General features: G+C 46.0%; 1 protein-coding gene across 4 annotated transcripts in view; it reads left to right on the top strand.

The window, feature by feature from the left end:
* The window catches only part of gbf1 (golgi brefeldin A resistant guanine nucleotide exchange factor 1), an 88,216-nt gene that overhangs the window by 55,773 nt on the left and 16,230 nt on the right, over positions 1-16,213 (top strand). For 2 of the 4 annotated variants that reach the window (XM_086258178.1, XM_086258177.1), the window contains exons 5-21: positions 119-237; positions 317-425; positions 885-945; positions 4,388-4,442; positions 5,743-5,778; positions 6,796-6,940; positions 7,044-7,270; positions 7,386-7,554; positions 7,682-7,893; positions 8,277-8,375; positions 8,466-8,660; positions 9,504-9,696; positions 9,832-9,969; positions 10,054-10,142; positions 10,213-10,415; positions 10,538-10,661; positions 12,925-13,050. In XM_086258178.1, coding sequence (XP_086114304.1) covers positions 119-237; positions 317-425; positions 885-945; positions 4,388-4,442; positions 5,743-5,778; positions 6,796-6,940; positions 7,044-7,270; positions 7,386-7,554; positions 7,682-7,893; positions 8,277-8,375; positions 8,466-8,660; positions 9,504-9,696; positions 9,832-9,969; positions 10,054-10,142; positions 10,213-10,415; positions 10,538-10,661; positions 12,925-13,050 — 2,300 coding nt within the window. The remainder of the gene's footprint in view (positions 1-118; positions 238-316; positions 426-884; positions 946-4,387; positions 4,443-5,742; positions 5,779-6,795; positions 6,941-7,043; positions 7,271-7,385; positions 7,555-7,681; positions 7,894-8,276; positions 8,376-8,465; positions 8,661-9,503; positions 9,697-9,831; positions 9,970-10,053; positions 10,143-10,212; positions 10,416-10,537; positions 10,662-12,924; positions 13,051-16,213) is intronic. The other 2 variants (XM_086258180.1, XM_086258179.1) reach the window with 1 other exon arrangement.

Genomic DNA, 16,213 nt, shown 5'->3' with positions numbered 1-16,213 from the left:
AGTCCAGTCGAGCTGGACCTCATCAATGAACACGCGTCTGAGAGTCAGTCTCTCTTCGGCGCCCCTTCAGTGACGACAGTCTGACTCTGAGAACCTTCTGTTTGTTGTCTGTTGGCAGATGCTAGCCACGAGGCAGCAGCGGAGGCCATTGAGAACATGGCGGACGCCGTCACGCACGCTAGATTTGTAGGAACAGACCCGGCCAGTGATGAAGTTGTCCTTATGAAAATTCTACAGGTATGCCCCGTTTGTTTGGTCAGCGCTGTCACTGCCAACCACAGTATGCATGTTAGTACAGTTGTACCTGCTGCTTCAGGTCCTGAGGACTTTGTTGCTGACACCAGTGGGAGCCCACCTGACCAACGAGTCTGTTTGTGAGATCATGCAGTCCTGCTTCAGGATCTGCTTTGAGATGCGTCTGAGTGGTAAGTTTATTTGAAGCTAATTCAAGGAAGCATTGCATCCTTATTGGAAACAGTTTGATCAAGTTTTACTGGCACATTCCAGCAGCTCCTTCACAACACGGCTCCTGTGATGCAGTGTTTATCATTTAATGCCTGTGAAATGGTACTCAGACAGGCTGGGAGTGAAGAATAAAGCTGAAATAATAAGAATATTAAATCATTCTGACCCTGAGGACTCGACATTAGGTACAGTGTTTGTGTGAGATTAGCCTCACACTGATAACAGAAGACATTTTCACATCTTATTCATCTTATTGGACGACCTGTTCTTCGGCTGTACCGCCGTCTTCTGTGAGGTTCTAGTCCAGTCCTGTTATTTACATAAAAATATCAAATTATGTCTTAAACTGTCTCCACCCAGAGGCGTCTCCTCTCTCACGCAGTTTTTGGTTCTCATGTCTCTAATGTCTGTGTGTGCAGAGCTCCTCAGGAAGACGGCTGAACATACACTGGTCGACATGGTGCAGCTGTTATTCTCCAGGTAAATAAATGACGGGGTTGTGTTGGTGGTTTGTTGCAGATGGCAAGTTGACAGTCTTTAGTATAAATGAGGAAGGTTGTAAGACAAACACTCTCGTTTTGGAACTTAAAATAAATGTCCATAGTAAGTTTGCCAGAGATACAGGTTAGCACCTCATGGCAGGATATTCAGAAGAGCCTGAAAAGTGGAGGCAGAGCTTTGTGAGCTGTGGGCTCACTGACAGGCTTTGTATCCACATTAAATACATGATCACACGTTCAGTAAGATCTGTGAGAGAAATGCTTATTGTGTCTTAAATGTTTGTCTTTTGACCAGAACACTCACCACAAGCTGTTGTTACCTCAGTCTGTTTCTTCCAATGTAAGATTCTGTATATGAAGTTTGCCAAGTTTATTCTGATATTTGAACAGCGCTGCTCCCGACAAAGGGAAAACCAAACCTGCAGGGAGACCTACCTCGGCACTTGTGAAGCCAAAGGGCAGATTTGCTTCACCATATTTTCTAGTCTTTGGCTTAGAATGAAGTTGGTTTGGAAACATATTCAGCGATGCTTTGTGTTTCTGTGGGCGCCCATGCTAGCAGCGTCCAAGCGTTTTGTTTTTCCCCCCCATTTTCATTCCGCTCCCCCCCTGCATTGGCTCTCCACCCCCCCACTTTGGGAAGGTCTGGTCTAATCAAACCGCCCTCTCACTCACTCACAGCACCATCGTCCACACCATGTGTTCAGGAGTGCCAGGCACATGTGGTCACAGACAAAGGGATGAGCCACTTGAGCTGCATGCTGTATGATCTGCATATAGATAAAGCTGCTCTCTGATTCAGCAGCAATGTTCCAGCCCCCATAAATATTAAGCACACACACATCACGCACTGAGTTAGCATTGCCAGCAACGCCACATAGAAGCAATCAGCAAAAGCATGTCTGCTGATGTGAGTGAAACCGACTGCAGCTGGATAACAAACAGAGCTTAAATTAAAGGTGTGATTTGCTTCACCTCCTCCCTGATGTTGTGCATTCTTAACTAAGACTATTTGACATGGGGTTTATCACAAAGCACTAGCTTATCGTCCTTTCAGTGAAGTCCAGAATTAGTTTTTGCCGAGGTTGTTGCCGTTTGCTGCCAGTTCCTCCGAGCAGTCCAGTTGTTATTTGCTGCCTGGATTCTTGTTATCAAGTCCTCTTACAAGACTTGACTGTGTTAGCATAAATCTCACTAACAGACATTTCAGCACACGAGCAGGTGCAATGAAGGAGTCTGGACTTTTACTCTATTGTTCTCATCCTGCACTCTCGCACACACAGACACACATACGACTCGCAGCTCATTTCCTTCGTGTTCAGCCCCAGCCCCCCGCTTGTCCACAGACCCCAGATAATAGAGATGTGAGTCTGGGATGCCCTCCACCCTCACCCACCTCCATCAGAGAGTAATGAGCAGCAGCTCAGTCTTAGATTGGCTGCTGAACGTATTAAGCATGTTAATCTGTTGGACCCACAGATCATCCAATAATCGTGCTTACAGAACAACACTCTATTAACGCTGAGCTAATGTCAGGAGAAGGCTGCTGGCTCGCACAGTGTGTGCGTGCGTGCTTGGATGTTGATGAGCTCTAATCTCATCATTTTCTAGCGAAGCTTTAGCTTCACAGAAACCTGGTGACACACACTAACATACTCTGTGTGATGCCTTACGTTTGTGGCTTCACTGAATGTGCTGACACTCTTACAGTAATATTTCCTCTTAAGCAGCTTATGACAGGCTCTGTGTTTAGTGCTATATGTTTTTTCTTTTGGGTTTTTTTATTATTTATTATTGTACTTTTGTAGAGTTTTAATCAAAGTCGTTGTTAGTGTTTTGGCTTTTGGTTCAGGGCTAAAGGATGCACTAAATAACTTTAAAGCAGTGTCCGTGCAGGAGCCAGTTACCACCTCTGGGCCAGTATACAGCAGTTATTTAAAGCCTCTGCCTAAATAAACAGGGAGGCGTGAACTTTTGGTTTACACGCTAATAAAGGAATGGCACAGAATTACTGCTGTGACTTCAACAAATCAGTCACTGGACACTTTTCAAAGACTACCAGTCCAATTTGATTTAAAAACAACTTTAATTTGTTTTTCTTTGGCTCTGTCATGCAGACACATTACATTTGCTGTAATGAGCTGTTAATTAGTCATCGATGATTTTGATAGTCGACGTAATCGTGGCAGCCTTATTCGACAGCCAACATCCAGACTGACGGCGAAACAACCAGTAGGTCAGCATTCCAATATTCGGAAGAAGCAACTGCTAACACAACTAGAGATTAACAATGTACCATATAAATGCTACGGCGAAGAGGAGCCAGGACATCAGGGGGGAGATGTCATCATCCTCACCCTCCAAGATTGGTCCAAGATCAAGGCGGTGTGGAGGGAAGCTGGGGAACTGTTAGAGCTGGAGAAAGGTGTGATGAAGAATACCTTACCTTGCATGCCTTAGGCCTTAGAAACTGCCAAGCAAAGCATGGCCTCGGCTTACTGCCTGAACAGGTACACCAGAGAAGGAAGTCATGAGAATAAACCAGCTGTTCTCCACTCAGCCATCCAAGGTGTGCTCTCAGTGGCAGAGTACATAATGCACAGGCACATGGCTCAGTACATGAATACGTCAGTACAAGAAAGTCTACAAATGCCTCGTAGATCCTGGAATTCCTAGAACACCACAACATCAACAGGACCCTGATGGCGAGCAACACTAGAGGCCTACTTCAAGCACACAACGCTATCAAGCGTGGGATGCGTCTGTCCTGTGCAAGCCTGAACCCTCTCAGTGAAACAGCAAAGATACTGGAGTGGCATTTGGACTGGAGACGTGTAATTGGATGATAACAAAGAGGGAAGGTAGTCAGAGCTCAGGGTATCATGTCTGTGTAGGGCCTCGGTCAGCCAGGTCATGATAATCGAAAGAGCTTAGGAGGAACAGTGACTGGACTTCTTTGAGTTTCTTGACGAGGTTTCATCTGAGAAGCTTCTTCAGTTCTAAGAGGAACTGGTGGAGAGATTGAAGCTGTTCTTTAAGAGAGCCATTGATCATCTGCCCAATCACATGAGCCAAGATGTGAAAACAGGTGTGGGTCAGTATCAGCCAAGGTTTTGGATGAACCCATTGGGAGACCTTGCCCCACCCTATCACGTGATTTATCGATATCAAATGACCCAAAACGTGAGTGGACATCAAGCCGTCTGGGACGGGACCTTAAACCTGGATTAGATGAGCTCCGTAGATTACAATAGAAATTGTCATGAAAATAAAGAAAACCCATTAAATGAGAATGTGTGTCCAGTCTTTTGACTGTTGGTGTGTTTGCTTCCATCATCTAAGATGCACAGCGTGGGCGAGGTTGGTGATTTATGTCCTGGACTGTAGATGGGATGTTGTAACATGTTCATGTCTCTTTACAGACTCCCCCAGTTCAAAGAGGAGGCCAAGAGTTATGTTGGTGCTAACATGAAGAAGGTAACATGGCTGAGATTGTGAATGTGTGCTGCTTGCTGTCATCGTGCTTTCTCTTATTCTTTGTTAATCTTCCGTCTGGGTCTGTGTCCTCCCCCTGTGCTTGGATCCACTTTATTATTTGTAACTATTAGTTTTCTTTTCAAGTTTCCTGTACTTGGATGTGTCCCTGTTCTCCTTCCCACAGACCCTACCTGTCATACTGGACTCTGAGGATGTTATTTGTGCAGAGCAGCATAGAAACACAAGTCAGAGTGGGGTAGACAGGGTACTTAACTGGCAGGGTTAGCATGGCTTCTTGGTGGGAGTGCATGAGCGCATGAGCGTTAAACATCGGTGGTTTTAAGGATGTAGTTGAATCAAACATCAGCATCTCAACATTTCTGCAGTATCCACCAGTGAGCAGCACAGTGGTGCTGTGGTGTAGACTGCAATTACATGTTGTAGTTGCACTAAGTGATAACAAGAAGAGTTAACAGCTACACTCTGGCTTTATCTATCAGATGCTGCTCTTTTATTGCACTGTTAGAGATGACATTTGTGAGTCCTTTGTACTGTATATGCAAAAATAATTAGGTGAGTTTTCTCCTTGAGCCCCTGAGAGGTGTTCAAGCCGTGACTGTGGTGCTCTGTTCGCCTGCTGCTGACTGCTCCTGCAGCTTCTAATGGCAGTTTTTATCTGAAGCTCATTCTTACATTGCACCGGCTTTATGGGCAAAATCACTTTACAGCTTTAAATGTGTAAATCTTTTACATATTTAGTGTAATTAGAAGATCTATCACATGACTAAATATGAAGACGCTTTGAGCTTACAGGTAAATTCAATCCCTGCAAACATAAGTCAGATGCAGGTTAAAGTAAACGGCTTCATCCAGTCAGCTGTGCTCACCTCTATGAAAGCCTGTTGTGGTTCAGTCTGGACTTTCTGTGGATGTCCCTGCCTCTGAAGCACTGACTGGTACAGCACTGTACACCACAACACAACAATGACCCTTGTTTGTCCTTTGAGCTGCTGGTTACGTGTCACGTCACATATGTGTATTCGATGCAGATTGGGGTGTTCCCAGAGTTTTAGTGCTTGTTGCTTCTTGCATGGTCTGCCTGTCCACTGACACATCTGTGCTGGCTGCTCTTGGTTACAGCCTACAGTGACTGTGCACTCTGATCCGGAGCCCTGTTTGCACTCCTCCCATCGTGCATAGATGTGTATGCTCAGTTGTGTTATGTGTTGGTCCCACTTATCTGCTGATAATGTTATCCATCACTAATCACGGGCCTTGCCTGCTCCCCTTCTCTTCTGAGGCTTACAATATCTTGTGGAAAAACAAACGTGTGCAGGTAAGGAAGATTACTCTCAGTATTTAGGCTAGGGCAGTATATAGATTCTCTCCCAATAACCTTTGACTTACCCTCGCTACCTTAACCTCTTTTCCTTTACCTGTGACCTTGGCAAGATGGAGGCATGACATGACACAAACAGGAAGCAGGCCTGCAGATCCTGCTGGTCATTGTGTGACACATAGCAGTGTATGACTGTGTAATACTCACATCTGGATTATCACACTTTAAATGATTGAATTCATTTGGGCTACACAGCTGTTGGATTTCATTTGCCAATATGTGTCCCAGCTGTTAGCAGATAGCTTTTTTTTTGTATGTGTGTTTTTCTTTATTTAAAACAGACTTCCAACTATCCCAAGTGTTAAATAAATAAATAGTTAGAGGATGAAAACCTTAGGGAATATTCTTCCAGCAGAAGTCTCTTCCTGTTCTTTTTTGACTCTTTCTCATAGTGGGGCAGGGCTATGCGATCTGCATACAGGGATCGTTTCATATTCTGTTCAGTGCAATCATTTTCATTGCTTTAGATGATGGTTTGTAATAGTGCGCCACAGGAGAATCAGCCAGACAAGTCAAGGAGCTCGTTTCTAAACTGTAGCATGAAAACAGCAGAAAACCGTGCTGTGCAAACTATGTGGCAAGTAGACGCCAACACAACAAAGCTGCACTAGCTAAGCGAGAGTAACGTGCGAGAGTATGGAGACAGTTTACCAACGAGACGTCGTCAAGTGCTCAGATAAACCTGAGACGTTAGAATGACCTTCTCCCCGCAGCACGCCATGTCATAAAGAGTCACTAATACAATAACGAGCATATATACAAGCATATATAAATCTGGTTTCAAAGCACTCCACTCCAGGTACACAGCGCCGGCTGAAGACATGCCACACGAGTCCCGGTGCCTCTTGTGTATTACGAGTGTGTAAATGATCTGGATATAAAGAGAAGTGAAACATTGTCATTGCTCAGTGATGATGGACCAGCTGACTCACTGAACCACTGTGTTTCCTCCAGCTGAAGATGCGTGCCGGTGGCATGAGCGAGTCATCTAAATGGAAGAAACAGAAACGTTCTCCGCGGCCGCCTCGGCACATGGTCCGTAGTTCCTCCGGTCAGATGGAACCAAGCCAGCCCAGCACGCTCAACAACAACCTCTCGGGTAGGACGCGCTGTCGTAATAATGGACTCACAGCCGTCTGTAAGCAGAGCTTGGCTTTCAGGTCTTTGGTGGAGCGCTGTATGACTGGATCCTGTGTTCTCAGGTGGTGTCCCGTTCATGGAGGAGGGCTTGTCCAATCCCAGCCTTCCTGTCTCAGACAGCTCTGCCTCATCTATCTGCAGCCCAACAGCCACTGACAGCGGCCTGGACACCTGCTCAAAAACTACTTCCAGGGAAGACCTTTCTGACCTGGATCAGTGCAGCTCTGCATCAACCGCTGGTGCAGCCATTGCACTCACAGGGACTGAGTCTGGCTCTACAGATGCACAGGTGAACATGTTTCTAATGGCTCTTGTTTACATTTTCGGCTCCGTGAGAGACATTGTATTTCCTCGCTTCTCCCTGTCCTTCTCTAATCTCTTGTGCTGCGCCTCTTTCTGTCTAGTTTGAGGGCCAGCAGGCTGAACCAGCCCCGTCAGCCTCAGTGGAGTCCATCCCTGAGGTTCTGGAGGACAAAGACTCCATTACAGAGCAGTCAGACAGTGCCTCTGTCCATGATATGGATTACGTCAACCCCAGAGGCGTCCGCTTCACACAGTCCACGCAAAGAGATGGTAGGATCCAGCTGAATTTAGCAAGAAGGGCAGAAGATGATCTGAGAGTTCCACGTTTCTGTGATGTATAAAGACAGCTGTAGAGCGGTTCTCTCTAACCTCTTGTCCTTTTGCCTCTTGTCTGTAGGAGCATCCCTCATCCCGTATGGCCTGCCGTGTCTCAGAGAGCTGTTTCGTTTCCTGATTTCACTGACCAACCCTCATGACCGCCACAACACTGATGCTATGATGCACATGGGGCTGCAGCTGCTGACTGTAGCCCTGGAATCAGCACACATCCCTAACTACCAGTCCTTGTTAGTGCTGGTCAAAGACGAGCTCTGTCGACACCTGTTCCAGGTAAATTAAATGTAGATGATGTCATTGCTGACAGTGAGGAGCAGTCCTCGTCAAAGCCGCGGTCTTATTTTGGTAACTCTGTGCTGATCGGAGTCTTTTTAGCGATTATTGGCTTTTTATTGAACTAAAGCATCTGGTCCAGGTTCCTTACTGAGATGGCTAAAAGTGTAGCACCATATATTTGTGTTTCACTGCTAATGACAGACATGACCGGAGTGTTTTTAGGTTATAAACCCAGAGATCTACTCTTAACCTTCTCGACTGATTTATCTGACCTCAGATGGACTGATTGGTTCTCTTTGTCGAGGCCTGAGTCCTCTGCAGGGCAGTACGCTGGTGTAGTTATGAGGCCTTGCTGATGAAGTACCTCATCTGTGTTCCAGCTGCTGAGTGTGGACCGTATGAACCTGTATGCTTCATCCATACGGGTTTGCTTCTTGCTCTTTGAAAGCATGAGAGTGCACCTGAAGTTTCAGCTGGAGGTAGCTGTTCTCATTGATCCACACTCCTGTCATTCAGCTTTCATAGCGTTAGTCCCTGAGGACCTGATGGCCATGTCTCTGTTTGCTCAGATGTACCTGAAGAAGCTCATAGACATCATCACTTCAGAGAACATTAAGATGCCCTACGAGATGAAGGAGGTGGCTCTGGAGGCACTGGTCCAGTTATGGAGGATCCCCAGTTTTGTCACTGAGCTCTACATTAACTATGACTGTGACTTTTACTGCTCCAACCTCTTTGAAGACCTCACCAAGCTGCTGTCTAAGGTAACTCGCCCTGAAAGGCTTGCTAGTGATGAACAGGCCCTGATTACCTTTTTGTACTGAGAGCAGACTGCTGCAGTTGTTCTGTTTCCATGTATTTCAATGGCAAAATAATGGAAACCAGTTTTCTGTTAGAAGAGGTTTAGAGCGTCCTCCATTTCTTCTACTCCTGAGTGTTTTCTGCAGAGGACGTTTGGCTCTGTTTACACACTGGTCACCACTTGTAAAATATTAGTGTTTTAGGTGATAGGAACAACATACAGGTGATAACAGAAAGCAGATTTGCATTGATCTCCAAACCAGCCGTTTCACTGCACCACCGTCCTGTTCCCCATCGTCCACTGCACATGTCAGCTGTTTTGGTTGCCGTGCAACAGTGATGTTGAATCAATGTATAAACACAGTCTCGAAAACTTGGGCTGTGTAAAATGTAAATAAAAACAACATGCACTAATCACATAAACTCATGTTATTCACATGAGAACCATGTTTTGTGTGAGTCAGGACTGCAGAGAGCTGTCTCCCAACAGGAGGAGGAGTCCTCCGGCCAGGCTCCTCAGCTTGCAGGCATTTAAAAGAAGAGAGGATGCTGCACAGTGGTACACATGTGGTCAAATAGTCCATCAACTTCAAAATGACCTCAGACGAAGCTGATCCAAGCGAAGCAGACAGAAACAAAAGATCAGTCAGAACAGAGCCAAACATGTCCAGTCGTAGGAACGATAATTATAACACTGTATTCACAGGTAGTATTATGTACCTGGACAATAGACCGTTTGCAGGCTAATATTCTGTAGATTATGATGTGAGTATTATGTGAAAGTGTTTTTTCTTCTGTGGCGATAGAATGCGTTTCCCGTGTCGGGGCAGCTGTACACCACCCACCTCCTGTCACTGGAGGCGCTGCTCACAGTGATCGACAGCATCGAAGCTCACTGCCAGGCCAGGGTGCTAAGCAGCATAGCTCAGCAAGACCAAGCAGAGACTGCGCTGGCAGACGGAGAGGGTGCAGCCAAAGCTGAAACAGACTCTGCAGCTGGTATAAGCACAGATAACTTCACACCGCATAGATGCAGCTTGGGTGTCATTTTACTGTCTTTTTCACCTTTGTCATGTGATTGAATAACGTTGGACACGGACGGCTTCAGTAAAAACATTTCCCTTCTGTTTACAGATGTTAGTAGACTTGGCAGTACCAATGGTTTGAGTCCCTCGCAGCCTGAAAAAGCACCAGTGTATCCTCCAACCAGTGGACATCTAATGGCCGAGAAGATGAGGCTGGGCAGACAGGATCAGGGAGACGGCGACCTTTGTGAGGCCTCCGTCTTCTTTAAAGTTTGTCTAAGCGCTGCGTGGAAACTGTTCAGCTGAGACTAACAGAAATTCTTTTCTCCAGCTGAGAAGAGAAGTCTGAAAAAGCCTCAGCGTTTCTTGTCCTGTTTACCTGATTCACACGAGCTAATGGAAATTAGAACAAAGAAAAAGGTATGTGGAATTCATTTAATGAGAGTAACGTAAAGAATAACATCTGCAGCGTTTCTTGCTGTGTGTCAAGCTGCTGATCACAGGCACGGAGCAGTTTAACCAGAAGCCCAAGAAAGGCATCCAGTTCCTCCAGGAGAAAGGCCTACTCAGCAGCCCCATAGACAACAACCAGGTGGCCCAGTGGCTGAGAGAAAACCCCCGACTGGACAAGAAAATGATTGGCGAGTACGTCAGCGATCGGAAGAACCCGGAACTCCTGGACAGCTTTGTGAAGTAGGCTTAGCATCCTTTCATTTCAACGTGTGCTCTTCACAGGCAGAGCCGTGTGTGTTCAGGAACAATAACCAGTAATGCACCGTGTGAGCAAACAATAATCTGACTGGTTTCTTTTCCAGCACATTTACCTTCCAGGGGCTTCGTATTGACGAGGCCCTGCGGCTCTACCTGGAGGCCTTCAGATTACCTGGAGAGGCTCCTGTCATTCAGAGACTCCTGGAAACGTTCACAGACAACTGGCATGTAAGGGACACGTCCTACAATTCATCATTACTGCAGGACACAGCAGGATATCGGGCCACACGTGGTCTAGGCTGCGCTTGAGTCAGAGACTAAGTCATTTCACTCTTAGTTTGAATACTAAAGCTAAAAGAAGTCTGGACACCTGCAAAGGTCATAATAAGAGCGTGATCAGAGATGAAACAGACCTGAGAATGAGCATCAGCTGACTGCTGTAGCAGGATCAGGCACAACAGTAATAATGTGATGATCCCACTGAGGTTTAGATTCCTATCAACCTCTCACTTTAGGGCCAATAGGGGTTCAGGGGTTTGTGGATTGGGTGGTGATCTGAAGGTCAGCGCTTGTGTGGAGAAGGAGCCTGAGCCTAGGATACAGAGCCTGGTATACTGGTTTCCCCCAGTTTGGCGTCTGTATACTGGGACTTTTCCCAGTGGACGAGGGGGTTGCTTTCCTCCAGGTCAGGGAAGCAGGTACTGAGCGTCATTTGCACCGATGCACCACTTCAGGTCCCACAAATAAAAAAGCTTTAACAATGAGGCTGGAGACGTCATGTCGCCTGGGTGGTCCGCTGGACCTCACCCCTGGGTGGACGGGGTTCGCCCTGAGGTTCTCTGGATCTTGTAGGGCTGTCTTAGTTTTGCATGGAAGACTGGGACAGTGTCTCTGGTATGACTGGCCCTTTGCTGCAGGCACTCCCTAAGAGCTTGGTGTGCATTACCATTGGAGTCATTGCTCCTGGTGAAAGTTGGCCTGTGCTGCTCTTTGTCATCGGTTCTGTTCATAGCATTGATGGATACGATCTCTCGGCACAGCCAAGTCGTGGAGGGGCTCTGGCCTTAGTATCACATCTCTGCTGTTCACAGCTGATGTGGTTGTCTTGGCCTGATACGGCAGTAAACTGCAGGTAGTTGCAGTCAGTTAGGACAAGTGAAATGGAACAGTGACAGATTGTTGATCAGAGGTTGACGCCGTGTCTGCAGTGATGTGGACACTACACTGTTACGGTGAAAAGCCTGAAAACGAAGCTGTTGATTCTGTGGTCAGTGTATGTTCCTGCCCTCACATATGGCCACAGTGGAGACTGACTGAAAGAGTGAGATCTCAATTCAATTCAATTCAATTTTAGTTATATATATATATATAATCACAACAAAAGTCGCCTCAAGGCGCTTCATAGGTATCATCCTCCTCTGTCATGTCTCGGCTCTCCCTTGGTTGTTCTGAAAGCGCCAGTGTAGAGTCACTCATCTGACTGGGATGCCCCCAGTTTGAGTGTTTTGGGCACATCTTGCCTCAGGATGTCTCTGCTTAGGCTGCTCCGCCTGATATCTGACCCACTATAAGTGGCAGAAAATGGACAGATGGATGCTGTGTAGTTTGATGTGTCCATCACAGCTTGTCTGAACAGTGTGCTTCAGTCACTGGAAGGACGGTGCATGTGTCTGAAAGCAGCTATGGAGGGAGTTCCTACAATGGTCTTCCAAGAACTGAGCTGTTAAGTGGCAGCACGGTGCTGCAGAAAGAGGAGGCAGCCTAGGGAGCCTGTGCCAGCTGTCACAGGGCAAACGCAGGCATGCAGCCGAACAGCTCGCCAGTGGCATCAAACAAAAGACTGATAAATGTGCATATACTCTTTTATTCTATTGTTCTTTGGCTAATAATGTTACCACTGGGAAGACTTGGATTATGTAATTATCTAGTGTCCCCTAATAGACCCTAATAGTGCAGTGCATTTATAATTTAATGCTTTTACTCGTTCCAACATACCTGGAAACAAACTCACATGTTTCACAGTCTGGTCACAACCAAGCGTGTTCATCACAAGGTAACTCCACTTGTAAGAGGCGGCCCTCAGTATTGTGGTCAACCCTGCAGATTGTTTAGATTATAGCAGTGGGATGACATAAGTGTCAAGACAGAGTCACGTATAGAGTGTGACAGGCAAAGGACAAACTCCACAGGGGAAACATGTGACGCCTCAAAATAGCAGGAGGAGCCATGTGACCTGGAAACTATTCCTAGTAATGTCCCTTTTTTTTTTTTTTTTTTAGGCCAGCCGCACACAGGAGTAGGCTTTGAAAGAGAAGATGATTCATTCTAGGCAGTGACACTGTAAATGGGTTTTCCACTGTGTGGGGTCAGTGTGGTATCAGCTGAGAGGTGAATCTGGAGGTCAGAACACGGGGAGTAGTTGTAGTGTGCCATAGAGGCACAGCAGCCTCTGTTTGTTGTGTGATATCTGGTCCATGCTCTGTGTTTGTAGAAAGTCAACGGCTTTCCTTTCATGAGCAACGATGCTGGCTTCGCCCTGGCCTACGCTGTCATCATGTTGAACACTGACCAGCATAACCACAATGTCCGCAAGCAGAACATCCCCATGACCGTAGAGGTAAGTGATCACACACCTGTGTGCGGTTGTGAAGCATGAACTAGTCGTGCCAGTTTGTGTAAATGGACAGCAGTCATTCCCCCAACACTGGTCTGAAAGGATATGCCTCCGTAGCACCAAGAACGGAGCTTTGAAATAAGATAACACGTATAAGAAGCGTTTGAGATTTATTATTGTGCAAGCCCAAACATGGCAAATGTCACCGGACAACACCGCTGCAACAGGAGCGTCGAACAGGACATAAAAACAAAGAGCTCAGTAAGAAGCTTGAATCTAACATGATGGTTGTGTTGGAGTGTCACAGGGATGGTAGTTTGAACCTCATCAAACCAGACTCAACTGCCAAAATGTAACCAAGCAACAATGGTAACACTGGGATGAACTACCAATGTGATGGGAAGATATATTCATATGGTCTACTAATGATAATTACCTAACCTGAATGATTACAGCTATGCATCTGTTTACATTATATTGTCAAAATCCAGGTGTCCCAATCACTTCATGGCCACAGGTGCATGAAGTCGAGCCTCTAGCTGCTGGGTCATATTGATAGGATACCACCTGTGCAGCTGCAAACAGCTGCAAACTGCAGTCGGGAAATTTCCTCACTACTAAATAGTCCACAGTGAGCTGTTAATGCTATTATTATCAGAGAGGTAGGCCAGGTAGAATCACACCTGAGGCGTGTAGTGTGCAGACGGCTTTCTGCAGGATCAGTTACTACACACTGACAAACTTCATGTACTGCTGCACTCCAAGTGTGAGGCACAGCATCAGCTGCAGTGATGTGCACATCAGTATCCCATGAATCAGTATGCCACCTCTGGACTCAGGAGCAGTGCACGCGCTCTCTGGAGGAATCAGCATTCACCGTCTTCTTACCCAGTGGACGAGTCCTAGCAGCAGGCAGGAGAACAGAACTATCTGACCAGGGCTAGTGGCTCAGGGTGTGGGGCTGATGTTCAGGCTCAGCTCCTTAGGTTCAGTGAACTTCATGTGTCAGCATGCTGAGATATTTTGGATCATCTCATGCTCCCAACCTTTTGAGAATAGTTCAGGTGTGGCCCCTTTCACGTCCAACCTGACTGTGCACCATAAAGACGTGAATAAACAAGTTTGGTGTGGAAGAAGTTTGACTGGTCCTGTAGTGGTCCTGTAGCCCAACACCAGTATGTGCCTCACATATGTGGGTCCTTCAGAAGAACTGAAGCTCTTACAGCTGCAGACATCATAGGAAACATTGATGGTTGAATTTATTTATTTAAAAGGGACAGTGCAGTTTAACACAGTTCAAGTGCAAGACATGACACTGATGTACCGCACACAGGTTTATAGCTGCTGCTGATTTTCAACAATTGTCCCTTGTTGGGCTCACAATCTAATAACAAAGATATTAAAGTCGTTGTTGTGGTTCTCATTCACCAGCCTGTTGTGCATGAGTAATAATGGCTGAATGAAGCGTAAAACGTCCGCCCTGTTTCCCACAGTAATCGAGTAAATACTCGGTGGTCAGCAGGGAGCTCGTTAACAGAGAAAAGTCCTGATGCTGAGTTACTTCTATGCAGTGTTTTAAAGCACAAACATGTTGAGTAGAGAGACTGTCCATGGAAACACTGTGAAGACTATTAAGGTTGTTTCAGTGATAAGAAATGAAAAGTCAAATGCATTAGCATGAGTCTGTTTCTTATACCTTCATTATCATTTCTTTAACAAAGTCAACATCCTGATTATCTACACACTATGTTTGATTATTGTAAAGTTTGCAGCTCTCTCTTAAATAACGATATACCGAGCTAAATGAAAATGGTGAGCTGTTGTACTTCACATGTCAGGGTTAGGTTAGGTTAGGTTGTTTCATTTAAAGTTCAGTGCACAAGTTAATAGAGACGTTTAAACTGAAGCTAGTTGCAAAGCTCGTTTGTTACAGCTGCTGTTACAGAGTATCCCTCCCGCGATACCACATCAGCACGAAAATAACACAACACTGTCACTGAAGCCTGCCATAAATGTTGTAAATATGATTATAATACTACTAATGATAATGATAATAATGTTGTTGACCTGTGTATTCTAGCAGAATGCAGTCAGATGTTGGTGAGGCTGAGAGTAAAACCACAGCACTGGTTCTGACATGCATGTGTGAGAAACCCATAAACACAAACGAACCCATTCAGCAAAACAGCAAATTAAAGAGAAGTACATCAAAGAGTTTAGACCAGCGGTCCCAAACCCCCGGTCCACGGCCCAGTACCGGTCCGTTAGTCGTTTGGTACCGGGCCCTGAGAGTTGAGGCTCGGGTGTGAAATTTATGGTCTTCAGGGTTTTTATTGTTAACTGTTTCCCTGGGTCTTTCCCGTGTTGTAGTTGTGCGTCTTATTTCGAAAGAAATATTTACGCGATACCATAGCAGCCAGAGAGCATTAAGAGGGGAGGATGTTACTCTCAATAGGAGGACGCTGCTATTATTATATTTACAAAAGACCAGCGTTTTTGTCTCAGTCATGTCATTTTATTTTTGTTAAACATGACACATGTGGTGGTTTGACATTCCTCTAACAAAGCTGGTGTTTGCACTGGTGAAGCTGCTGGTTCAGAGCCCACAGCTGTAGTCAGTGGCTCCACACAGTCATGGAGGGGGGTGGATGTCGGTGCTCTCTGCCTTTGGTTGACGGTGTCGAAGCCTAAACTGTGTGTGGCACTCACTGACGAACACACACTTGCTTTCTCTCTTCTTATGTTCACATAGTTAATAAAAGCTGGTCTGACCTCATCGTCTGTTGTTGTGTATTAAAATCATTTCTATGCGCTTTCAGCTGTAGTCTGGGGACAAACTCACCGAGCTCGGGGTCAGCCAGCACACAGACGTCCACACAATAGTTTGGACAGGGCCAATAAAAGTGGCGCCTGGCACTTCGCTTACTTAGGAGCTTGTTGCAGTATGTAACATTCATCACAGCATGTGTTGGCACCAGTTATTTTTGGAATGGGAAAACTATGGCTGTGTGCACATCAGATCGTGTTCCCCGACAATAACATGACACGAGTGCGGTTCAGCTGAGGGCGGTGGGATGGTAGGTACTGTGTCCATGAAACCCAGCGTGCTGTTTCCAGCAGCTGCTCCCAGACCAGCGCTGATACTGACCACTGTGCGTTTCAGATG

This window comes from Aulonocara sp. 'chitande type north' Nkhata Bay, linkage group LG13 (genome assembly GCF_057382095.1).
Source record: "Aulonocara sp. 'chitande type north' Nkhata Bay isolate Kocher_YH1m ecotype deep benthic linkage group LG13, A_spYH_male_GT1.1, whole genome shotgun sequence".
Taxonomy (NCBI): domain Eukaryota; kingdom Metazoa; phylum Chordata; class Actinopteri; order Cichliformes; family Cichlidae; genus Aulonocara; species Aulonocara sp. 'chitande type north' Nkhata Bay.
This window is presented reverse-complemented; position numbering and strand designations above follow the sequence as displayed.